This window comes from Erpetoichthys calabaricus, chromosome 15, assembly GCF_900747795.2.
Source record: "Erpetoichthys calabaricus chromosome 15, fErpCal1.3, whole genome shotgun sequence".
In the NCBI taxonomy this organism is placed as follows: Eukaryota; Metazoa; Chordata; class Cladistia; order Polypteriformes; family Polypteridae; genus Erpetoichthys; species Erpetoichthys calabaricus.
In genome coordinates this window covers 93,528,616-93,554,811 of record NC_041408.2, presented here as the reverse complement: position 1 = coordinate 93,554,811, position 26,196 = coordinate 93,528,616, and the positions used below count along the sequence as shown (strand labels likewise).

The 26,196-nt window shown below is 38.5% G+C and overlaps 1 protein-coding gene across 2 annotated transcripts in view; it reads right to left on the bottom strand.

Moving 5' to 3' along the window:
• The window catches only part of atl2 (atlastin GTPase 2), a 113,695-nt gene that overhangs the window by 6,462 nt on the left and 81,037 nt on the right, over positions 1-26,196 (bottom strand). For both annotated transcript variants that reach the window (XM_028820242.2, XM_028820241.2), the window contains exons 3-10: positions 22,102-22,236; positions 13,543-13,647; positions 8,613-8,663; positions 8,224-8,280; positions 5,625-5,717; positions 4,303-4,441; positions 3,350-3,477; positions 3,204-3,260 (exon numbers count right to left, since the gene is read on the bottom strand). In XM_028820242.2, coding sequence (XP_028676075.1) covers positions 3,204-3,260; positions 3,350-3,477; positions 4,303-4,441; positions 5,625-5,717; positions 8,224-8,280; positions 8,613-8,663; positions 13,543-13,647; positions 22,102-22,236 — 765 coding nt within the window. The remainder of the gene's footprint in view (positions 1-3,203; positions 3,261-3,349; positions 3,478-4,302; positions 4,442-5,624; positions 5,718-8,223; positions 8,281-8,612; positions 8,664-13,542; positions 13,648-22,101; positions 22,237-26,196) is intronic.

Here is a 26,196-nt window from a genome sequence, read left to right as displayed (position 1 = left end):
CATATGTCGATGTTTTGTTCTCAGAGCCACTCAGTTGTCACTTTTGCCTCGAGGCCCAGTGCTCCACCATGTTGGTCACCAAGCTGTTCTTGGATGGTTGGGAGAAGTTGCTCTCCGATTGTGAGTGAGCCCACTGCCCTGGCTGAGAAGCAACCCCAAACATGAATGGTCTCAGGATGCTTTAGTGTTGGCATGACACAGGACTGATGGTAGCTCTCACCTTTTCTTTTTTCTGGGTGCACCCAACAATCAGAAAGGGGATTCATCCGAGAAAATGACTCCAAAGCAGTCCAATCCCAGAATATCAGTCTGTCCCTGATACTTTTCTTGACTTCTTTGCCGCCTTTCTTGACACCAGGCCATCCTCCAAAAGTCTTTGACTCTCACACACCTGAGCAAGCTCTGCACTGGTGGTGCCCCGATCCCGAGCCATGAATCAACTTTAGGAGACTGGCCTGGAGCTTGCTGGACTTTCTTGGGCACCCTGAAGCCTTCTTCACAAAATAAATGGAATTTTTTTTTTTAGGATGAAGTTCATTTTCATGTCAAAAGGGGATTTTGCAATTAACTACAATTCATCTGATCACTCGTCAGAACATTCTGGAGTAGATGCAAATTGCCATCATAAAAACTGAGGCAGCAAACTTTGTGAAAATGAATACTTGTGTCATTCTCAAAAAACTTTTGGCCACGACTGTAGACTAGAGTAATTAATAAATGTTTCTACAATTCATAAGGCTGCAATGCAGCTCTCACTTATGGTTTGGGACGAGAGGTACAAGTCTTACATTGCTCATTTTGAAAACTGGTGTTGAAACAACAAGCTTCTCTGTTCAATTGCCGAATTTATGAAGCACTTTGATATGCATAGTGAGCAGCAGCGCAACATCAGAAAGGCCGGCTCTGCTGAGGGAGTCTCAGCATAGATTTACTGAACAGCGATTATTCACATTAGGTACTCGGACTTTATACTTTTGCTCTTTCAAATGCAGACTATGCTTATTAGAATATCATTCACTTCACACTTCCTGGTTAGGACTGTGTATAATTTATGTCTGTTGTACTGGATTACGAGACTATTAAAGTGTTTAAAATGTAATGTATATACATCTTCATGAAATATTTGTTCCCACACCTCATCTGTTCATATACAGTGTTTGATGTAAAGCTAATCTATTGCTTTGTTTCTGGGCCTACCAAAAATATCACACAGTGAAAAAAGGTCACAGCACTGCTGCAAGTCTCTCTTCTAAGCAACCCAGGATGAGTGCCTCACACAATAGCATTTATTAGTGAAAGAGTGAATAGATTTCAAGATACTTTCAAACAAGTTTAAAGGGAAGACTTCTTGGGTGGTGCACTACAATCTGTCATGGATCTCCTTAAACTACTAAGAAGGCATTTGATCTCCATCACTTGTCCTTAGAAACTGTATTAGTGCTCTACAAATCCACAATCTTCTATATCCAGATACCAAGTCTGTGTCATCCCTTTTAAGTTTCACAGAAATTGGGGAGAAATAACGTGAATGAACCATACCCACAACAGATGTCTGCTAAGAATATCCCTAGATAAAGGATGCACAGCCAACAAAGTGTGCCCACTCTGCTAACAAACCACAGGCCTTCGGGGCTAGCATCATTTGAACTAATATTGAATTTCACTGACATACCCTCAATGTCAGAGCCACAGGTTGCTACTTTAATGACATGACATACACCATTCTGGTGATGGGTTAATGCCAGGCTCTCAGTCAAATGTGGTGAACATTACTACACAATAAGTCAATTCAGACTTAAGTAGTTTTGCACGTCTTGCCAAGGCCAGGCTCAATGAAGGAGCACCAAAGCTCTGGATAGGGGTGTTTAGGAACCAGCAATGTGAGAATTAGATAGGAACATACGACTTCAGTAAGCCTGCAGAAGAAGGATGCAGGGATACAACATTTGTGAAAATTTCATACATCTATACACACCCATACATACTGTACATACATACATACATACATACATACATACATACATACATACCAAAACCATCAGCTGTCTGACAGCAAGGAAATGTAAAGGAGTCCACTCATAAATTAGTAAGAATGCACAAACCTGGATTAAAGCAAGGGAATGCGGGTCAAGGGTGACCCAATATGGTCGAGTGTGCTGTGCAGATTGAAAGTTTAACATTTCCATATCTAGTGGCAAATTAGCCTGCCATTTAATTGAAATTAAAAGGTTGTCACACACCGTGCCAAGAAAAATAGAGTATTCATCTTATTGTCCATTTATTAACAAATGGGATCACTCTTGTGGCTCCAGCATTTGTTTCATTATATATATAAAAAAATATATATCCAAATCTTCCATGATTAGCAGGGTTTTAAAAAGGCGCCTTTCAGAAAAAGAAAAAAAGGGATATAGTGCCACCACAAAAAAGTCAATTGTGACACCCAAACAGATGGGCCATCAATTTTAAAAAGTCAAATCATTTAAAAGGATTTACGCATCTGAGACATAAACGGTTTCCACAAATATACAATGACAACAGCACTAAAGTCTAAATTATTACAGAACTCGTTTTGAGGATGTGTACAAGGAATAATTACAAAGATATTTATCTATATCCATCTATATAGATATCTATATACGCGCACACACACACACACCTAGTTGTAAACATACTGCTCAATACATACAAGAAAATGAGTCATGAGATAAGAAATGGTATCCACTTTTACAATGTGAGCATGTATCTAGATGCTTATTGATAAGAATTCTGCAGTATCACAGCATATCAGATTACCAGAGATCATAAGGGTCCCTTGGGCCACTAGAAATTAAATTTGTTGCAGCACTGGGAAGAAGTTCTTAAAGCTATTGCTGTTCAATTGTATGATATAGATCAGTGGCCCAGCAGCAATAACTTTAATTTGGAAACTCAGGATGGCTGCTGTCTTACAGAATTGTTGGGCTTTTCCTCTACACTTCATGATCGAGACAAAGTGAAGTATGGTGGAAGGGCTGCCACGGAATGGTCTTACAACTATTTTTACAATGTTTTTCTTCTTTATACAAAGATTCCCAAAAATGTATATAGGTCAAATTTTGATAAAATTCAGTTTGGTTAGAAAGAAGATCAGCCTAATTTTTAATTACAAACAGTTGATGAGAAAGAACTCCTCTTTAAAGACTGCAAATAAAATGAATTACCTGAAGCATAGATTTGGGATGAGGCAATTCTTCACCTTGGTAAATCTTCATGTACGCCTGAGAGTCAACACACAAGAGGTTAAAAACCACAATTTTCAAAGAAAAGGTCTTTGCATTTATTTATATAGACATTACAAAAAGCTCACCTTGAAGTACTCTACAAGATCCCTACAAGTCACTTTAGATCCATTAATTTCTTTTTCCACCAAACTCTCAGGAGCCAGAATTAATGGCACTAGCTTCTCCAGTTCTATTTTAAAGTCATCATCTATATCTGCAAGAAAATAGGCGTCCAAAAAATAAAATTTAAAAATGATCAGAATGTTTTCAGATATGCTGCAGTTTTAAACTGTCAAAAAAAAAAAAAAAGTAATTTTCCCACTCTTCATAAAATATACAAACTAAAAGACCCTATTAAACCATTTCTTTCATAGCACTTGAAAATAAAGTTGGAGTTCAAAGAACCATTTCCTGGTGTACAAAAAGATGAAAATGTGCTGCAAGGACACATTAATTAATGTAGAGGCCAGGATACGGCTACCTGGGTGATATGCTAGGACTGAAATTAAAACCAACCTAAGTCATAACCTTATAACATGCCATCATGTTGTTAAATCCTATCTCAAATTAGTCCCCTACATTAAAATGTAATTAAACCAATGAAACATGTGGATAAGTCAACCTCCAAATACGTTTCACCCTCTAGCAGTCAACCTTAATTTACTAAGGGCTTTCCACATTTAAAAACAGGAATACAGCAAATTGCTTTACCAACCTGTCACCTTATTTAACTGAATTAAGGCAGCAGGCACCAAGGTATCTTAGGCAGACAAGCAGACAGGGAGTAGCTGTCTAAATTGGTTGTACGTTACTGGTCTATAGCAATCAGGTACCTTTGTAAATTTAAGGAATGCAGGACCTTTAGTTGCCACCATTACGGTGATTATTATGGTAAGAAGTACTGTTAATTGGATGTTTCGGTTCTTAAGCACATCATTTTTCAAGATCTTTCATGCAAGATGCCAGTATGAATAAATAAATGCTGGATTAACAACACGCATTCTAAATAGACAATTCATAGAAAACCAAATTAGGGTACCTGTTAACCTTCCATCAAAGTTTGGATTTGTTGCAACTTTAAGACCCGGATGTGGCAGTAAGAAGCATTTGATATTGGAGAAGCAGGAATGAATGTGTTTTCTCACATTCTGGAGCTCTTCATGCTGCTTTTGTTTGACCTAAGATATAAAAGTCAAGAACAGAACAAAGACGACCGCATCATAAAGAAAGTCCATGGCTAAATACTCAAGTGTACTGCCAGCCCCTTGATCTCAGTTAAATGTTTATTGTATTGCATTATTTGTTTCCACACAATTTTTAAAAAGTCTACTGAACAATCTCGTTTGACTTATTTAGTGCCCTGCCTTACGCTCAACTCACCACAACCCAGAACCAAATTAAGCAGATCTGAATATTGCTACCTGGAGTTGTACTTACAGGTATTTGCTTAGTTAAGTGTCTGGTTAAGGTGAACTCATTCAAGTGCTAGATAAAAATGAACCAATGGAAAGACTAATAAAAGTATTTGTTTTACTCACAGCATCAGAGACTAATCAACTACCATACACTTAAATTCAGAAGTTTAGTATTCCTTTAGTAAAATTAATGAATATAATCCAAGATTTCAACAGTAGAGTGTCACAGAAGAGTAGGCAACTCCAGGATGCATTTATTGGAGAATGGACTCCATAAGGCCGGATCACAAATCAACGTACGTCTCACGACTCTGTGGCTATCACTCCTGGTGTTCAGGGTTCAAATCCTGTGCCCAGTCGTCATGTATGCAGAGTTTACTTATTCACTCAACACACCGATGCGAGTTTCACATCTCTCAAGACTTGCAGGTTCCAGTTACCTAGGGACTCTGAATTGTCCCCGTTTGAGTGGGCTCTGCTATGACCCGGCATCCTTCCCAGAGTTGCTTCCTGCCTTGTGCCTTATGCTGCTAACATAGTCCTCAGCCTCCCATAACTGAAGTGGATTAAGTGGCTCTGGGAAAGTCGGAAAACCATTTTATTGAATCACCCACTCTTTACAAAATTGTGCAATAGTGGCTGGCTTGTTTCTTTATGACAAAGAGATCTTCCATTGTTAGAAGCAAAACAGTCAATCTAATGGGATATTGAAGAAATAAAGCTAATAAAGGAAACAATTTAACCATTAGGTAGCACAAAAACTCAAGGCAGCTCACCGACTGAATTAACCATGCTAGCTTTTGATTAAACTAAATTTGTGGAACAAATGTAATGTCTCATCAGCATCTCAAAAACCAAAACAATAAAAATGACTCCACTGTAAGTGAAACATTTCAAAGCCATTAATAAATTTTGTACAACACTGTCCAGAAAGCAAAAAATTTACCTGTAACCTCTTCTCTAAGAAGCTCATTCCTCCTTTCAGGCCATATGGGTGTTCATATGGGAAACTCCAATCTCTTATGAGAAACATAAGGGTCTAAGAAAAGTAAAATACAGATAATACATTTCTTAGAGTTCTGCTGTTCTCTACAGAAATTTGAATGTTAGTGGCTGGTTTTGAAATATGTTCTGCAGGACAAATGTCTTTTGGTGCCTAAAATGAGTAATGGCAGGTAATGCTACCATTAAATGCGAAGGGAATTTTTGAAGGCGACACCTGTGACATCTCACCTGTACACTTTGCTACGTTTACATGAATTTCTGGTAGGTATTCTGGAATGCCTGCAAGATCACAATGAACTGCTTCTTTGATCAGGAAAGGAAGCAACAGAAGGGTTTTGGAAAACAAACTCAGCAGATTTAAGGATGCGTCTCATTCCTCCAAATAAAATTCAACCACAAAATACAATTTCTGGCAGACTAGGTCATTACCATTTTTATTACATACCTGGGGGGCAGAGGTGAAAGGTCACCATTACATCACAATATTTGAAATTTGGGCAGCACTGTTTTCTATGAATTGTCCCACTGGGAGTCATCAAGTCAAAGTGAGTGTGAAATTTCTCCAATGGGAGCCTCATAACTGGTCTGTCTCATAGCACATAAAGGCAGCACAATACCCAGAGGGCACAAGATATCCTGCTGGTTCTGGAGAAATGCATGCAGACATTCACAGTACACACCACATACTCTGGATCCAAGTACCATTTCCATCTCCGATAAACAAACTGGCCTTTGTGCAGCCTGTGTGTGATGTTAATGAGTCCTCTACAGTATGATCCAGACAGTCAAACAGCACAGAGCGTTTTTCAGCGTTTAAAAACTGAATTCTATACTGTAGTCTAAATGTCTTGATGTTTTACCAAAATCAGAAATAAACACACACCAAATGCCAATGTCAAGAGAGAATGGCCACTAAAAAAAAAAAAAAAAAACACACACATGTATATCACAATCTTTTGTAATTACAGTGGCAGGTGAAAGGACTACCCAGTCTTCCTATATTTATGTACAACAAAACACACTCACTAAATCTTAGATAACACACAGTGGGGGGGAATAAGTATTTGATTGCCTGCTGAATTTTTAAGTTTGCTCACTTACAAAGAAATGACCAGTCACTAATTTTTAAGGTAGTTTCAAATTAATGGAAAGAGACAAAAATATTACATAAAAGTTATACATTGATTTGAATGTCATTGAGAGAAATAAGGATTTGATCCCCTATAACTGAGCCAGAATTCTGCCTCCCACAGATTGTAATCTGTGTAGCACAGGGGCACACAGCCATTCAATTACAGATACTCCTGGATCTCGAACTACTTATGTGTATAAAGCCCACCTGTCCACAGAATCCATTTCTTCCATTCTAACCTCTTCACCACCATGGGAAAGACCAAAGAGCTGTCAAAGGACATCAGGGACAAAACTGGAATGGGCTACAAGACCATCAGCAAGAAGCTTGGTGAGAAGGTGACAACTGTTGGTGCGGTTTGGAAATGGAAGAAATCTAAAATGACCATCAAATTGCTCTCAGTCTGGAGTTCCATGCAAGATCTTGCCTCATGGGGTGAGGATGACCATGAGAAAGGTGAGGGATCAGCCCAAAACTACATGGGATGAGCTTGTTAAAATGACCTGAAGGCAGTTGGGACCACAGTCACCAATGGATTGAAGCCTGGCAGCGCCCCCTGCTCAGGAAGGCAAATATACAGGCCCATCTTAAGTTTGCCAGTGAACATCTAAATGATTCAGAGGCGGCTTGGGAGAAAGTGCCGTGGTCAGATGAAACCAAAATCAAAATCTTTAGCATCAACTCGACCCACCATGTTTGGAGGAAGAGAAATGCCGAGTATGACCCAAAGAACACCATCCCCACAGTCAAGCATGGAGGTGGAAACATTATGCTATGAGCCTGCTTTTCTGCTCACCACATGAGGTAAGATCTTGCATGGAGCTCCAGACCAATGGCAATTTTACATTCCATTTCCATATAACTACCCCAATAGTTGTCACTTTCTCGCCAAGCTTCTTGCTTATAGTCTTGTAGCCCATTCCAGCCTTGTGCAGGTCTACAGCCATGTCCCTGACATCCTTTGAAGGCTCTTTGGTGTTGCCCATGGTGATGGAGAGGTTGGAATGGAAGAAATGGATTCTGTGGACAGGTGCGCTTTATACACAAGTTGAGATCAGGAGTATCTGTAACTGAATGATTGTAATCGGTGTGAGCCACAATTCTGGCGGGTTTGTAGAGGATCAAATCCTTATTTCTCTCCATGACATGCAAATCAATTGATAACTTTTATGTGATGTGTTTTTTCTCTGGATTTTTGGTTGATATTCTGTCTCTCTCCATTAAAATGAAACTACCATAAAAATTAGAGACGGTTTCTGTGCAAGTGAACAAACTTGCAAATTCACCAGGGGATCAAACACTTATTCCCCATCTCCATAACTGAAATAAAGTGGCAACCTATAATTTAACAACTGGTGCTACTTCAAAAGTAGAAGGCTGTGTGTTTGAAAAACTTGAGATAGGATACCTGAAAAGGCTTCTGGTAGATTTCCTCCATTGCAAGCCGTCCATATTCTGTGAAGAGCTAGTGAATTTAAAAGGGGGGGGATTTAGTAAGGCAAATACAAAACACACACAAATACATATATACAGACAATTAAAAAAAATGCTAGACGCCATTTTGAATGGAATACTACCATAATATTCAGAAGTGCACCAAATCATTACAGTTCATTCAAAGTAAAAGTGGGGATCACATAGTATATGAGGTGATTAGGTCATATATTTCATGGGTCAAATTACAGATACCATGAAACTCTTGAAGAGGATTCAAAAAGTGCCCGCACTCCTAAAGTTCCTCCTTGGAGGGTCTCTGCCTACAGCAAAATATTTGGAGAACTAAGAAAGGCAGATTACCTGCAGATGCTGAAGGTCATCTTCTTGAATGTTCTGAGACAAGTTATAGACCTTAAAAACAAAACATTCCTCTGGTTACTACACTCTGCAGACACACAATGCACAGTGCAGAGTACTAGTTATTTTTCTAATGTTCTGATTGCTTTTCCATATTTATTTTACTGCTTGGTTCAGTTATGTAAATGCAAAAACTTTAATAAAAAAAAAAAAATTATATAAGTACAACCAAGGGTACACAGGTTTTCAGACTATGGATGATTAATTGAAGAGTTTTGTTTTTTTGAAAAAGTATGATGTAGACTACCTACCACTTTGATGAATGCTAAAGCAAAATTCTGTTTCTGCCTCACCACAATCTGCCATTTTGTCATTGTTCATTTCAGTGCCCTAAAGATGCAAGGATATATATTCTACCAAAAATGTGTGTGCTACACTGCAGGAGACTTGTAGAATTAAGGCAACAGTGACATTTTAAAATTTTATCATTCAAAATACAACACCACATGAAATGTCTATATTAGATTCAAATTCACCCCCACGTCTCAGTTCTTAACTTTCAAAACCTCAAATTGGCAGGTTTGACTATGGAGGTTCACTTATTTTGCCCCGGATTTGATTAAACCACACTGTGGTATAAATAACATTTGCACACAGAATAAAGAGGAGAGATCCATATTTAAATTCTTATCCCTTCACACAAGTAATTCTACTCTTCTGTGCATCATTTACATAGAAAAGGAAGGGGGACAGAAATTTGGTCACTAAATATGTTGATTAATTCAGGAAATCCCAAGTTTGTTTTTAATCCTAAAACTCCCACAACCTACACAACCTCAGCAGTTGTATGCTACAATGGTCACTGTCTTAAATTACATAAAAAGGACCAAAAAAAAAAAAAAAACACAAAGAATGTTCTTTATTTGCATAATCTTTAAAAATTACAGTACACAACTTTACATACTGTATTTTACACATTTTCCAACACTTGGAGATATCCACTGCCAAATCTACTCTAGCCATAAAGCGAGTCAAGGGACCTGATAAATCCTAAGGTACAGGCAACAGGGGAGGGGAAGAAAATGAATGTTATACACTATAAACACACACACAAACCTCAAATGGAAGGCTGTATATTTGAAACACAACTTCAAAAAACTTACATTTGTCCCTGCTCAGTTGCTTTAGGGTTTTCCCATTATACTGTACATTGTCACCAGTTCTATACTAACAACATGGTCTTAATTTTTCTTTACCAGTTCGCAGAAATCATGTAAGCACTGCCTCTTCACACCCCAAGTTCCTGCTCATTGCAACACTCCAAATTGCAGAACGTCTTGGAAATGTTGGCTCTATTGAAAACTATATTCTTGGGTATTTGCAGAAGACTGAGGTACAGCAGCTTTCAAAGGAGCAGGATTACAACTACAGTGGATCTGAAGCTTCTCACTTTTGAATATCGTTTAAATCAGTGTTTCCCAACCTCAGTCCTGTGGCTGCAGGTTTTTGTTCCAACCAGATTCCTAATCAGTGACACCACCAACCTCAATTAAATTAGCTGGTATTGTTTTTCTTTTATTCTACATTCAGAAAAGCACAGCAGCATGATTTTTACATTTATAAGACATTCAGAAATATTTCTGCTTTTGCTATAGATTTAAATGCTTAACTCTTATGTTGATTTTGTTTTAATTTTGCCCCCTCTCTGTGCAGTTTTTCCACTTCGTTGTATCTTATTAATGACAATTAAAGAAGCAGAGCAGAGACGCTGGCAAACAACACTGAATAATCCAAGGCTGCAAGTACTTTATTATTCACTAATTAGTTGGTCTGATGTTAAACAATTAGAACACCTAGAAAAGTAGAATGAAAATCAAGATGAAAATAGTGTTAAAAAGAAAAAAAAAACACTTTATAATAAATTAAAATGTACCAAGCATTTATATGGGAATATATATACATACACATACATACATACACATATACACACACATACAAATATACATCCATCCATCCATCTTCCAACCCGCTGAATCCGAACACAGGGTCACGGGGGTCTGCTGGAGCCAATCCAGGCCAACACAGGGCACAAGGCAGGAACCAATTCCGGGCAGGGTGCCAACCCACCGCAGGACACACACACAAACACACCCACCACATACATACACACACACACATTTTTTTTTATTTTTTTTTTTAAACCAAACTTAGTTTTCTAATTTCTGTATTGTTCCCAAAACACAGAACTTGTGTTATTTCCCATCACTTAAATCAGCCCACGAGTCCAATAAAAAACAGAAGCTGGCTGGAACAAAAACCTGCACCCACAGGGAGTCCCCAGGACCAAGGTTGGGAAACACTGCTCTAAATACTGAAAATGACTGGAAAGGCATGTTGTTTATTTAGCCAGCAGGTGGCAGCCTAGTAAACAGAAAACCATCAGTGAATTCTCATACAAAGTTTCAATGGGCATCCACTTCTTAGGACTACTGATGTCATTAAAAGTAACAATTGACTAAAACTACAATTGCCAGAGTGTGTTCAAAATTATCTGAAATAAACAGATGACTTAGAACCAAAGTCAGTTTCTAGTAAAGTATACATGAGAGAAATACAGCATAAATTCAATCGATTATACGAATGACATTTAGAAAGTAAGACATGTCTCATCTGTATGAGAAACAATCCCCAAAAATGTGGAATTATCTCTAGGAGGCCACCTGAAATTATTATACAGAGATGACACCACATAAGAGTTAAATGGGGAATAGGAGTTGATAATATTTTAGAAGAAATGGATTTTTCCAAATGTCATGCAACGGTTTCATTGTGGCACAGCTCAATAATCCGTGGTGTAGACCCTGGCCTGTGCACAGCTTGTGTTTAAAATTTTCTACTTTCAGCTCATTTATTTATTCAAGGTGGCACACATGGAAACCTAAGGGCAAAATTATACACAAGTATTGAAAGTTTGTCTTCACACAAAGAATCACAGAAAAAGAGAACATGTAACTAAGTAGTGTGTTGGAGAACAAGACTTTTGAGTCAAGATGTCAAGGTCCCTAATGTTATTTTGGAGACTGTACATAGGATTGGTGAGTGTTGAGCTAAATGGCACATTCTTGCCAAAGTGGTTTCAATGCTCTGATCTTTCCCTCCGATTACTATAGTTTTACGCCCACATAAATGTCAGGTTAAGGTGACTAATTCAGTCTAGCGTGCATGGGTTGTGGGCCCTGTAATGAAATGACAGCCCATGTAGGGGTGGTTGCTACCTCAGAATAGACATTACTCCCAAAATACAGCAAGTCAGAGAATGAACAAATTAAAAAAGACCGCATGAGACACGTTTCTCTTTTCCGATTCTGCATCAGACACGGTTATAACTTAGAGATGAAGTGCACTTTTAACCAAGATACAAGTGAGTAAGCTGTTATGAATCATACAAGTAAATCAACATTTGGCTTTTTATTTCAACGCAACTATGGCGATAGTGAAATTTTCTTTCCTCTTGATATCCAAGTAACACAAGCTTGGTCGAGATGGCTTTTGTGCAGCGGTTCACTACACCACCCATACTTGTGTCAATACAAGACCTTTTGGAGAAGAACAGGGGACAGCTGTCCTTTTCACATACATTTGGTTACGCCACATTACACAACTTTTTCCAGCATTTTAGAGTTGTAGAGTTCATTTGTATAATCTTGAGAGTTAGGGGCAGCTGCTGTGAGCTCCCATTGCCACTGGTCATGGAGTGCGAGAGCCTATGAGACTCGATTTTGTCTTAAGTTGTAAGGGAAGGCTCTGTGTGCTTAAGAGTGGATAACCAGTGAGCAGCCACCTGGAAGAGCAATGCATAGAAGGCAGTTTTGAGGACTGTGGGAGTGTTTTGGACTTCAGATAGTCAGACCTCCTCTTTTCTGTTTGCGATATTTCATGTTTTATATACAATGATGAAATGGAAAACAGGCCAGGGAGAATGGACACCTTTACACCCTTTGTATTGGGTCCAGCTCCATCGAGCAATATTATTGAAGGTCAGAAAAAGCAGCAAGCTCTTGATACTTTGGGAATGAGCAACTGAGCTAGAAAGCTGTCAGGCAGGTCAGATAATTTGATTTTCTAGGTCATTTCTAGTCATACTCTGGTGACGAGATCACCAAATACATTGTCAAGTTCGACATACCCTCCAATTAGCAGTTGGAGAATGAGACATTGGTTAATTAATGTCAGACATCTGCTTTGTCTCACAAGATTTAAAGAACAGATTAAGACTCATTTTTGATAGGGGGCATCACCCCCTGCTCGCTTCACTTGCCAACCCCTTTCCCCTTCTGCCAGCGCTACACACCATTGTGAAGTTTGGGGGGGATTATTGTGGAGGTTTGAACGCACTCCAAGGAGATGTGATCGCTCCTCTGAAACCCCCTCTTAACCGGTGATACAATGGGAAATTTTTTTTTTTTTACCTCCACTTTGCTCGATCAGCTGTTGGCTTGCTTCTGCCGTGCCGCATGATCTCCATCTCGTGCGGCACTTCAAACGTTTAAATCCCTGTACAGCAGCTGTTCTTTTGTCTAACTGCCTGGTCTCTCTTGTCCCCCAGACATCCTCAAGCACTATTCAATCTCTCTTCGCTGTTCCGTTATTTCACCGAGTAATATTTTCCTTTTGTTTGCACTAATGCGATCTTTACTCTCCTTTGAGACTTTCAAATTTTCCTACTACACACGATATGTGATACACATGCAAAGGTTGCAAGTATAACGCAATGTGTCCATCTTGCGGGACGTGAAAGTGTCTCTCTTTTCCAAGGATCACATATTGTTGCAAACTAATATATGATATATAATATATAATAGATCACTATCACAATTTAGTGAACACAAAATTGATGACAAAAAAAAAAAAACTAGCACCCCATTTTACTTACTTGCACTGAACTGATCATTGTACTTAAAGCAAACACTGTGGCACAGTCTTTGATGGTGGACTGACTGTCAAAGGCTCCCTGAGTGTCTATTAACAGCACGGCAACCTGCAGGTTAGGGAAAAAAAAACAGAATTTAGGCACAAAATTTAAAAAGAAAGCATCAAGAGAAATCATCTGCAACTTTACAGTAAAAATGAGAGGTCGGTGTATATTAAATTTAGATACGTCACTGGGGGATCCAAAGTTTCAGAAAGAGGTTTTTGACCAACCCATTAAAACTGACCTCTAGTCAGAGGCCCAGATAGAGAGCTCCAATTTAAAACAAGCACAGCAGGATTTTTACTAATTAAAAGACTTCAGCCCCAAAGGTACAAGAAGCATTTGCGAGTGTGCCGTTCTTGAAATGGATATGCTACACAGATTCCAAGAGAGGACTCTTTCTAAAAATTGGAAAAAAGCAGCATCAGTCCATAGCCTATACCATTGAAAACTCTGCTTTCTATACATGACAAATGTAATCAATTTTAAATTCATTAAACTTGGACTTTCCAAAAAAAGACCAATTTCAGTAAATACAAAAAAGGGCACAAGTAGGAAGGCCTCAGAACTAAAAAAAAGGCCTGCAGAAATGGGCCAATTATTTTTACACTGTCATTTAAAAATCCTTTGAAAGTTTTCATTTTCAAATGAAAAACGTGACTGCAGTAATATATAAAAAGCAATTTACATTAAACTAGTTGAAAAGTCTCAACTTCACATGTTAAAAAAAAAAAAAAAAAAAAAAAAAAAAAACACAATTTAGCAAACAACAGGAGACCACTCAGTAGCTTTGATGCACATTTGGTAATTAACCAGGCTGCTGCAAAATTTTATGCTGGAGTTAACACAAAGGACTTCAAGAGGTAACTTTACATCAGCTGCATAAATAACCCTGTAGTTTGCTCAGGATTGCTAACCCACTGTGTGAATTGTTCCTACTTTCTAAAGTGAACGCAGTTCCCATTACCTTTCTCAGTGCGACAAGTGCATGTGGCCTCTAAAAATCCTCAAATTTAACTACCATGACCAACCACTGTTGTACTTTTAGGGACTATTTTGCTAATCTCTTCGATACCTTTTGTGTTCTAACTTTCAAATTTATGCCCACCTCTAGCGCAAATTAAATCATATAAAGAAGGGGTCGCCAACTCCAGTCCTGGAGGGCCGCAGCTGCTGCAGGTTTTCATTCCAACCCTTTTCTTAATTAGGGACCAGATTTTGATGCTAATTAACTCTTTGCCTTAATTTTAAGTGATGCACAACTTAAGACTCAGCTGCCTTAATTATTTTTTTCCCTTAATTAGCAACCAAACAATATTAACCCCTTAAACCGCCGGAACTGGCTATAGTCGGTTCTCAATGCAACTTGCCAGCACGCCACAGCAGAGTATATTCAGCAACGTACATTCATTGAACTCCGCAACTGGCTAAAGTTGTTTCCCAGTGCAATTTGCCAGCACGCTGGAGCTGATCAGTCAGTCAGTGCCATACATTCATTGAGCAGCCAGCTCATGACCACTGCCAGCCCAAGCAGAACTGCAGCATCACTGTCCCTAGGATTCAGCCCACAAGCATCAGCGTTGACCTCCGTGTGCTTGCGTGCAGCCAGTTCAAGTGCAGTTGGCTCGGTGATTTACTGAATTTCATCAATGGCGTCAGTTGCACCTTGTACATAATAAATTTACTGGAACAATGTATTTTTGTTTTTATGGTTCATTGGCAGTGTGTAAAATGATCAGTGTTGCTGTAATGGCGATACTCTTTTTCCCCCCCATGTGCAAAGTGTTCCACTAAAATTTCATATTTTCTTTGTGAATTGTGACGTTTACTTAAAATGTGCAGCAAAAAAGTATTTGGCATCTAGGGGTGCATTAACCCCCAAGTATGTGTCAGTTTAACGGTTAAGACACAAAATGAACCAACAAACAACCACCACTTGCATCCATCACACAATAACTGAAAATAAAGAAAGGTGAAGGCCTCAGTAATGTTGATCTGCTCAGGTCCACAAAAGATTTTGACAGCGCTTCTAAAAAAGAAAAAACAGTTTTGGAAATGTCTACCATGGCATTATGAGCGCCATGGACTTAAATAACGGGTTTAATTAGCAACAAGAATTGGCTTCAAGTTAAGAAACTGAATGAAGTCTGAAGTTTGAGGCCCCAACATAGTTGGTCATCTGTTGGCTCACTTCACATCAAATTTATGTTTAGGTGCCATTTAAGGAAAAAATCAATTCAGGTCGTCAGATTCAAGAAAAGTCCATTAAAATAAAGGGAAATGGTTAATTAGCAGGAAAAGCTGGTCACCAATTAAGAAAAGGGTTAGAATGAAAACTTGCAGCCACAGTAGCGCTCCAGGACTGGAGCTGGAGCCCCCTGATATAAAGAATGCTGGCCTGGCCAGTGAAAGTGAATTACACTGGACTGACGTCAATATGCCTCTCCTGGTGACATCGCTCTTCCCAGCAGCAATTAAACAGCTTTCTTCTATAATGAATTCAGCTCCCTGTAGCCCCTCACCTACGGCTTCTTTAGTGATGTTGTACTTTGTTCATAATTTACCATTTAAGAAGCCACATAACATTCTCAAACCCCAAGCCAAATATGACAAAACGCACACATCCCATTGTTTATCTGGTAAATAAAACAAAATCTCAATCTTTAGAACCCTTTAGTGAACTCGGTTCAATTGAAAACGATGAGTGGAGGTCAGCTACTTCAGTTAGGATTAAATGTCTAATTTTGGCCATCCCTGCCAAAATAAAAAGCTGACTTAGTCCCTAAACATTAGATGGTGAATATAGTAGCGCTCTGTTTCAAGCATATTAACAAAAACATCTTTTTCATGAAACCTCACAGGATTTATTTATTCCAGGATATCAGTCTGGAAGGAGTAGTAAAGTAGCAAGAAACTGAAGAGTTGTCATCTAAATAGTGGAAGTTCAAAAAAAGTCTTGCCAAAAAAGAGACGGCTTGCCAGAATGTCAAAGAGCAAGGCTGAGCTGAGCATGAAATGCAGCTGGGCCAAGAAAGTTGGGGACGGTCTCAAAATTTAAAATGGACTGGCCAAAGTCCAGACCTACAGCACATTAAAAGAGGACTATAATGCAGAATCCAAAAAAAACACTACAACAGGCACTAAAGCAGTTCTGACATGGAGTGGTCCTCTCCCAAAAATGTGTCACTACAAGTAGTGCCATCATTAAGTACTTCCAGACAAATCAGCAGTAGTGTGTCAAAAAAATGCTACAGTGACTCCTTCATATCTATGGCAATACACCTTTACAGCACATCACTAGGCCTGCTCTGTCATCTTTGAGAGGGATTATTTGACGGGGTTAGCGTTTGTTGAAAATTAGTTGTTTGGGTTAATTTAGTATTTGATTTTACCTCTCAATGCACTAACATTTTACTGTTCACTGTATACTTAAGCATGGGACAACTGGACAAATACTCTACATGGTCACACCGATTTATCAGACTTGCCAGCATGAGCTTTCACCCACACACTGAGAAGATCTATCCACCATGGACAAGTTGACTGCCTCTCTATGCAGCAAACTACAAACACTAAATAAAAATGCATTCACACAAATTGGGGGCAAATCCTCACTAACAAACCTCCACAAACACGATCCTTTACTAGAGTCCTGTCAAATGCACGGATGTGTCAGATGTCTAAACTGTAGTCCTTGTTTAATTATTGCAAGACTCCAATTAATAAAGCCATTTGTTGCAATATTCCAAAATCGCTTGTTTATTCTGCTTGCAGCATAAACCTGTTAGATATTTGAAATCTCTGACAGTGGCCTTCTTGCTGTTCCAAAGCCTTGTTATGCAACTCTGCACAGACACTCACTTAAGCTTGGAGGCTCCTATTCTCTGGCTCTCTCATCCAAGGTCTGCTTGGGAGGCTCCATCTGTCTTGAGGCTCAAATCCAACTGAAGCTCAACCTGTTTAATTTGCTGTCACTTGTTTAAATGAGTTTCTCCTCCTCCTTTTATTTGCTTTGGTAAGACAGACATTACTGTGACAACTGACTCTGAAAGCTCCATACAAATGCTGTAATTTGTCAAATCACTTTTTACTTTTATATTATTCTCTGGAAAATTTGTCAGGCAATCTTCCAAGTCCCTGCTGGTGACCAACAGTTTGAATTTGGGTTCTGTTTCGACTTTTCAGTTTTAATTGTGCTGGTCAGTCATTTGATACTGTATGGGGCTGCAATCTTGTCTACTGTGATTGTGAATGCTGCCATATACTTTAGAGATTAAACAGACACATTTTGAGCAGATCAAGAGCAAAATGGGAAGTGGCTACGGTCTCCTATACAGTGGAACCTTGGTTCATGACCATAATTCGTTCCAAAACTCTGGTCGTAAACCGAAGCAATTCCCCCCCCCCCCCCCATAGGATTGTATGTAAATACAATTAATCTGTTCCAGACCATATGAACTCTATTATATATATATTTAAAATTTTTAAGCACAAATAGAGTTAAAGCATAGAATGCACAGCGTAATAGTAAACTAAATGTAAAAACACTGAACACCACTGAGAAAACCTTGAACAACAGAGAAAACTAACACTGCAATAGTTCACACTATAACGCTACCAACCGCTGGCTAAAAACACTTTAATGAGTTTTAAGCACAGGGGGGAAAAAAAAAAAAAAAAAAAAAAAAAAAAAAAGAACATTTCAAAAAATCTGTAATTTAATAAACCACCAAGAAAAGTAACATTGCAACAATGCACAATACGAACCGATCGCTGTAAACAGAAGTGAAAACAAAATCAAGCCCAGTGCATTCTTTAACGGCCTTCTTACCTTCCTACCTTATGCGTCCAGCTCTCTCTCTCGTGCTGCCTCTCTGTGTGTGTGTGTGTGTGTGTGTGTGTGTGTTGCACTCTCTTGCTCTCTGCACAGGGAGAGACTGAACATGTACAAACCGAAACGGAAACTGGCTTGTTCGTATACCGAGTGTGTGGTCGTGAACCGAGGCAAAAGTTTGGTGAACTTTTTGGTCGTAAACCGATTTGTATGTGTACCGAGACGTTCATGAACCGAGGTTCCAATGTACTAGGCATATGCACAGGAGCACTTACCAAAGAATGCAATACCAGTCGCTGTGAAAGCAAGTATATACAGTATCACACAAAACTTTTAAAAATGCATGTAAACTAATTGCAGTTTGTACTTTGGCTATGTAATGTATGGTTTAAAATATTAAAGTTACAATCACCACAACTCATTTACAAAGCTACGTTCAGGTGTACAGAGTGGTATTAGAGGGGCACGTTTTTATTTCATCTGTAAAAATGAATCCAAAAAGCACACTGCTGCTGCTTTTTATACTTAACTACTTTTTTCTTTTTCTAAGAGGGTCAACTACTTTACAAATCACAGTAGCCAGACATACACATACAAGGGGGGGCCCCAAAAATAGAGAATTTTTTTTTTTTTTCTCAGAACAATCACCCTCAAAAAATACTCTCCCTGAGACGCAATGCACTTGTCCCACTGCTTCCCCCTCCCACCCCCCCATTCTCCAAAACTGTTCTAGAACTCTTGCAAAGTGATAGCCTTCAGTGCCTCCGTCGTTTGCTTGTTGACCTCCTTTACATACAAGTTATTTTGGGGTCTCCCCCTCGTAAACTTTATTCTGTACATGTTGATATACTGTAAGCACATAATAGGGTTGTTGGGTACACGGGTACTGAACAGTACCAAAAAATTTTAAAATTGTATAGTACCAGCATTTTGGAATTTTCAGTACTGGAAATAATCCAGTTTATCCTCTTACTGAACAAGAGGACACTATGTGCTTGGACAGTATTGGGACTTTTGGGGAACTCCCTTATTGCTTTATCATCATCGGGACTTCATGGCATTAAGTGAGAAGTGGCGTGTAGTTCAGCGTAATGGTTTGAAGTGTCAGGGAGGCCGGAGTATGGAGGATGGGTTCTTAGATCTTGGAGTTTCCTGTTCAGAACGTCAAAACTGTTTTGGTGAGAGTACGGAGATCTGAAAACTGGTATCGATATCAAAGTCAGAATGTTAGCACCAATCCAACATTCACACGTACACCAAAGACAAACCCCCAATCAACACACAGTGATATATTACGGGTGCTTCACCAGTGATTAATGAACCTTGAGACAAGACGTTCTTGTTACATTTCCACTTTATCATCATATTCCTAACTGCATGAGGGTCACAGATGTAACAAGGATGTCATTTCTAAAAACTTCCTGCTATCTTGAGATGCTAGAACACAGGTCTACTTCCCAAGGCTGAAGCAACCCCGACACTCCACACATTTGTTAAAATTTCCCAGTGACACACTCAGTTTTAAATGAATGTGGTAGTCCGGTCAACTAGATTTGCTTGCAGTGAAATTTTAATAAATGGGGCCATAGAATGGAGACAACAAATACTGGGTTGCCTTAAGGACAGGCTTGAAAATGGCAAATTAAACCACTTTGACAGGTATAGCAATACGTCTGTAGTATTACCCGATACATATTAATTGGCACATTTTAAACTGTCACCCTTTGGCAATGACAGTATGCAAGACACTGTAGAAAATGACGGAGATTCGTTAACTCATTTAATCACATCAGCATTCTGCTAATAAAGCACAGTGCATTTAGAAAAAGTACTCCCGACTCCTTCACCTTGTTCACATTTTATGTTGCAGCCTTCAGCTAAAATCATTAATTAATTTTTCCCCACTTCATGCAACATGCCAGGCCCCAGAATAGAAAGACAGAAAACAAGATTAGAAAATTTTTAAAAATGTATTTAAAAAACAAAAAACACTGAAATCTCACATTAACGCAAGCATTCAGAGCTTTTACTAAGCACTTGGAGGAAGCACCTATGGTAGCAATTCCAGGCTGGACTCTTCATGGGTCTAACAGGACAAACTTTACACACCTGGAATTTGAAGATTTTCTGGTTGTTCCAAACTTCATCTCAAAGAATTTGAGGCCACTGCAATTCCTGGAAACCTTTAGTGCTTCAGAAATGTTTTTCTAGGCTTCCCCAGATCTGTCTCTTGTCATAATCCTGTTTCTAAGCTCTGCAGATAATTTTTTTTGACCTCATAGCCTGGTTTTTGCTCCACAGTGGGACCTTCTATAGACCGATGTCTGAGGTTTCGGTATCATGTACAGTCAATTGAATTCTACCAGTCATCTCAAGGATAATCAACAGAATGGGATGAGCCTTCTGTGCTATATTTTAAATGTCATTGGGAAGGGCCTAAATACTTGGGTCAGTGGGACATTTCAGTTTATTTGTCCATTATAATAAAAAAATCCTGGGATGAGACGACTTTTTCAGAGAGATTCTAGTCTTGCAGTACGTGAAAGTCTGTGTCAAGAGATTAAACCAGGCCCGGGGCCGAAAATAAAAGACAAAGAGTAGATGACAAAGTAGAATGTCAAAGAATTCAAAAACATTGGCGCGATGCACATGAAGAGCAGGTTAGAGATAATGAAGGTACGAAAATGCGAAAGTTTTTAAATAATAAATGATAGTAAAGACAGCATTAGTGCAAACAAATGGAAATTATTACTCTGAAATAATGGAATAGCGAAAAGAGATTCGATTATTCGGATTTAAACTAAGTCTGAGACTAGTAGATCGCTTAATTCGTGTTGCCATCAGGGAAAAGTAGTGTTTCTGTTCAATGAAGAGGCGTATCTGTGAGAATTAAGATTTGTTGTTTGGTGAAAGGGAAAACCACATACGTGAGCGGCAGAGACGCAAAGTGGCTGGCGCATAGCACAGACCAGGTGGGGGTGGGGTATGGGTTGGCGATCAAAGCCCCCTAGTTTAATAAAGATGGACAAAGTCCTAAAATCAGGTTTTCACTTTGGATAATCGAGTGGTGCAGGTGATGAGGAAAACGGAATTTAAATGATTTTGGTATAAAGCTGCACAACATAAAATGTTAAAGGAGTCTGAAGACTTTCTAAATGCACTGCAATGTCAAGTCATTGCAAAGGGGGTTACACGGGGTACCAAAACCAAAGCAAAAGAGACACACAGAAAACGCAGTCTCTTTTAATACCGGACCTTACCCTGTAATTGCTGCTTAGCAACATCTAAAGATGCTTTCACGTTCTTGAAATGCACATAATTTTTTAGTACCAGTTAAATTATTTAAATATTTTTTTTTTTTTGCTAAAAGTTATATGGTCTGAAGTCGCCATATAAAAGAGTTCAGCTGTCAGTAATGGATATGCATTTCACCAGGTAAAGAGAGCAGACTAATTTCACATTAAAACGCCAAAAAGAGAAACACTAAATGAAAAAGGATAGATAAAAATCATGAAATTTCAAAAAAATAACACCTACAAATGAACTAAAACTGCGTTAAAACTGAATGACAAATGCATGATGATAGGAGTATTTACCCTAGACAAGAAATTAAGTAGTTTCAAACAAGACAAAAGCAGAAGATAAAATTGAAAACCCACATTTAAAAAAGTGTAAACTGAACCCACCTTGCTGCCATCAGGCTTCTCAACAACAAATATCTCACTCCACACCTGGATGCCAGTGGTTTCTCGCTCACATCCACCTCTCCACGTGAACCCTGTTAATGGATCTTCTTTACCACCAAGCCAAAGACTGCTCTCCTAAACAGAAAGGAAAGAAGTAGTGAAGGAGTACAACAAAGAAGAGAGATTACAGTTTTGTTGTGCTTAAATCAACTTCCAGAGATATGCAGAATAGACATCAGAGGATTCACCTAGACAGCACAGTGGTCCACTGGGAATGCAGAGTCCAGACACAACTATACAGTTCCAGTCTGTGTCTAAGAGTCTTAACCTGAGGAAGGCCTACAAGTTCACCTCCCATTCCAAGATGGAAGTACCTCAGATTCAGAAAGTGCGTCTCCTAGCTCCTTTACCTGTACAATCTACTAAAACAGCAGATCTCAAGACTAGTCCTGGGGACCCCCATAGCTTCAGGTTTTTGCGCCAACCACTTTCACCCTCATCCACCTCATGGTTTAAATGGCATTCCGTTACTCTGCATTTAGAAAGAATTAGTGAATGGGTCACATTTATATGAAACTAAATTTACAGGCAGCACTTGGGTGGTGAAGGAAATCCATAATCCAGTTCTGCATGCAAGTCAGGACGTTTACTGAAAATGTCAACAAAGCTATATATTCTACAGAAAAAGCATTTCAGACTTAAGTGACAGCAAGCAATATTACTGTAGTTTAAATCAGAAAACAACTACATTAACCTGAAATGAAATCTCACGTATGTAAAGTATTTTGACCATAAGCTTCTCCTACAGTTTGATTAAGACACAGTAGCAGAGTTAGAAAAAGACAACTTGTGACCGTGAATGTGTGTTCTGCGGACTACATTGGAGGACACTGGGCTTTAAAGCACACACACATAAAAAGGGAGGGCATAAACTACAATTCCTTGCTGTTAGCGAGGGTGCTACAGATTCACACTCCAATCAGGCACTGATCAAAGTCAGCCAATTTTCACTCCTTTTTTCAGCTTACAATTTTCCCCTCGGGAATTAACCAAAGTATATCAAATCAAAAAAAAAAAAAAAACAAACACATTAAAAAATCCATTTCTCTAAACTTTATGGTAATTTAGATGCGCATGAGGCATTCTAGTAAATGGGCTTGTTCAGCCCAGCAGAGAAAGAAGACTGGAATATCAGCCTTTATATTAAAGAAAGCGCAGCAATAAATGGCAAAATAAAAACTGCAGTTAGACAAATGGCAAGAACAGCTACTTTAATGAATTCTCACCTTATTTTGTCCATTAATTAAGAACAAACATTGCTTGTCTGAAATGGAATGGCAAGAGAGCTCATGCACCACATCCATAAACCTTCTCTTAGGCCTTCTTTTCCTCTTCCCTGGCAGCTCTATCCTTAGTACCCTTCTCCCAATATACCCAGCATCTTCCCTCTGTACATGTCCAAACCAACGCCATCTTGGCTCTCTGACTTTGTCTCCCAACCGTCCAACTTGAGCTGACCCTCTAATGTCCTCCTTTCTAATCCTGTCCATCCTTGTCACACTCAATGCAAATCTTAGCATCTTTAACTCTGCCACCCCCAGCTCTGTCTCTGGCTTTCTGGTCAGTGCCACCCCTAACTGGAGGAGCCAAAAGAAGAAGAACAACAACAAAAAGAAGAAGTTTAAAACTGATACTTGGTTAGGTTAATAGAAAGATGGGCCTTTTACTTGTAAACTTGTTTTGCACATTAGCTGTGTATCTTCTTGATAAACCGCTTATGAACATATGATAGATTTTGTTTTATGTTTAATTCTGCACGTGTCATACAGCACACAGTTGTTAAACATGTACTGCGTAATTAAAATGGTAATCCGGATATATAAGAACACCTCAAGAATTAGAAATATCTAATACACCGGGGTGGCGGAAAAAAAACTAAAAAATAAATGTATATTTTAAACAGAAAAAAGCTGTAGTGCAATTAATGATTAAAACCTACAAGTGCATTTATATTTATGTTTAAGTAGTGTTTAAACTTCCAATATCAATTAATTCAGTCAATGTGTGATTATTGCGGCGGAGTGATGGCTCGGAGTCTGCACTGGCAATCGGAAGGTTTCTGGTTCGAATCCCGTAAATGCCAATAGGGACTCTGCTCTGTTGGGCCCTTAACCTGCAATTGCCGAGTGCGAGAAAAGCGCTATATAAATGCAAAGATTATATATATATTATATATATAATAAATATAATAATAATAATATACACACACAAAAGGTGAATTTTTATTAAAAGGTTTGTTTCAGATAAGTACATTACAGATGATATGACAACTTAATTATGACAATCATTTTTTAATATATGTATTATGGACACTTACATAATTTTATTAGTTCAAATATGTATATATAAAAACAACCACCACCCACCAAGTGTGCAACATGTGTAGTCTATAGATTATAAAAATACCAATAGTTAACACTTCAATATAGAATGTAAGGCTCTTAGCTTCTGCACAACCAGACACATTAGTGTATAAACATTTGTTAAATATAGATATAATCGACAAAGATATAGGGACAGAGATGGATTAAAAACACAAAAAAAAATAAATAATCCCGACTGGAGTATCCTATCAGAGATCAAAACAAGTTCAGTTTGCTGGTATGTAAAATATGGAAAACCAAGATGAAAAGTGAAATTCAGTTGAACAGAAGAAAATGTGCAGATTTAGCACTTTGTCATAGCTGGGACTGCCATAACCCAAGCCCACCCGTATTTGTATTTTTCCCTGTTGCTTTAACAGTTTTTCTCTGTTATCTGCCTAGCAATTCACATTCATGAGGCATTTGCTCAAATAACTAAGTAGAGACGGACAATCAGGTAAACCCTGTAGCTACTTCAGCTTCAAACCCACCGGTGTGCACATCATTTTATAAAAATGCCTGATAAAATAAAATCTCAACAGGAAATCATTAAAGGAGAAAAAAAATACATAAAAGCTTGCATCAATCCAGTAAAAATTTGTTAACCTAGCTTTGGTTATATAAAAATAAAACAAAAACCAACATCATCTGGTTTAACAGCAAAAACACAAACTGAGATGTGGTCCTAAAATGAGGTGGGAGTCCAAATGAATAATAATAATACATTTTATTTATATAGCGCCTGCAGTCACAGTGGGTCTCTGGCCTCACCTCTAGAAGCACCCTGCCTAAACAAAAACACATCTGCTACCAAGAGGTGCTGCTTCATGATGGGATGCTTTATGTTTATGCAAGACTTTACATTGCTTTTTGGATTTTATTAAAATCAAACAACATTCTACACAAATAAGTCAAGTTTTACAAAACTAGGTTCCAAACAAAATCAATCACACTCCCCCCCCCCATGAGAAAGAGGGCTAGGCTGGCAAAGTAAAAATTTAAACTAGTACAAATATGTAAAAAGATAAATATATAAATAAAAACAGTTAAAAAAAGAGAATCTGCTTTCTCAATTTAAATGCTTATTCTAAAATGTTAGGTATCCGATCCTGCCAGGTTTTGAAAAATTTTTTGCAAAGACCCTCTAAGTGAGGATGTGATTTTGTCCAATTTCAGATAATATACCACCAGTTACCCACAGACTTCACAGAGGTGAGTTAGGATCTTCCAGTTGAGTGAGACAAGTCTACGTGCCAATAGTGAAGTGAAGGCCATTCCAGTTTGTCCTTCTCCACTTTACACCAATATACTGATGTACGTCCACAGGGGCTTAAATTTTTTTTTTTTTTTTTTTTTAAAAACCATAACAAACCACTTCATAGGACAACAAGATTCTCTGCAAGCAAGTGACCTGCAAAATAATGAACGATCTTAACGTAACGACCTACTCCAGTAGCCGCTAGGGGATTCTTAATGAGTTCAGACCGCATGAGCACTAATAGCTCTCCAGCTTGCTTTATTACAGGCTTGCTTCATCACAGCATTTTTGTTTAAAGTGTCCTTATATAAGCACCAATGGATTTACATCATCATTTAGTGCTAGAAAGTTAAATTATTCAGGGTGAGATTTACAACGGCAGGAACACATCATTTTCCACAGAAAATCCTTACA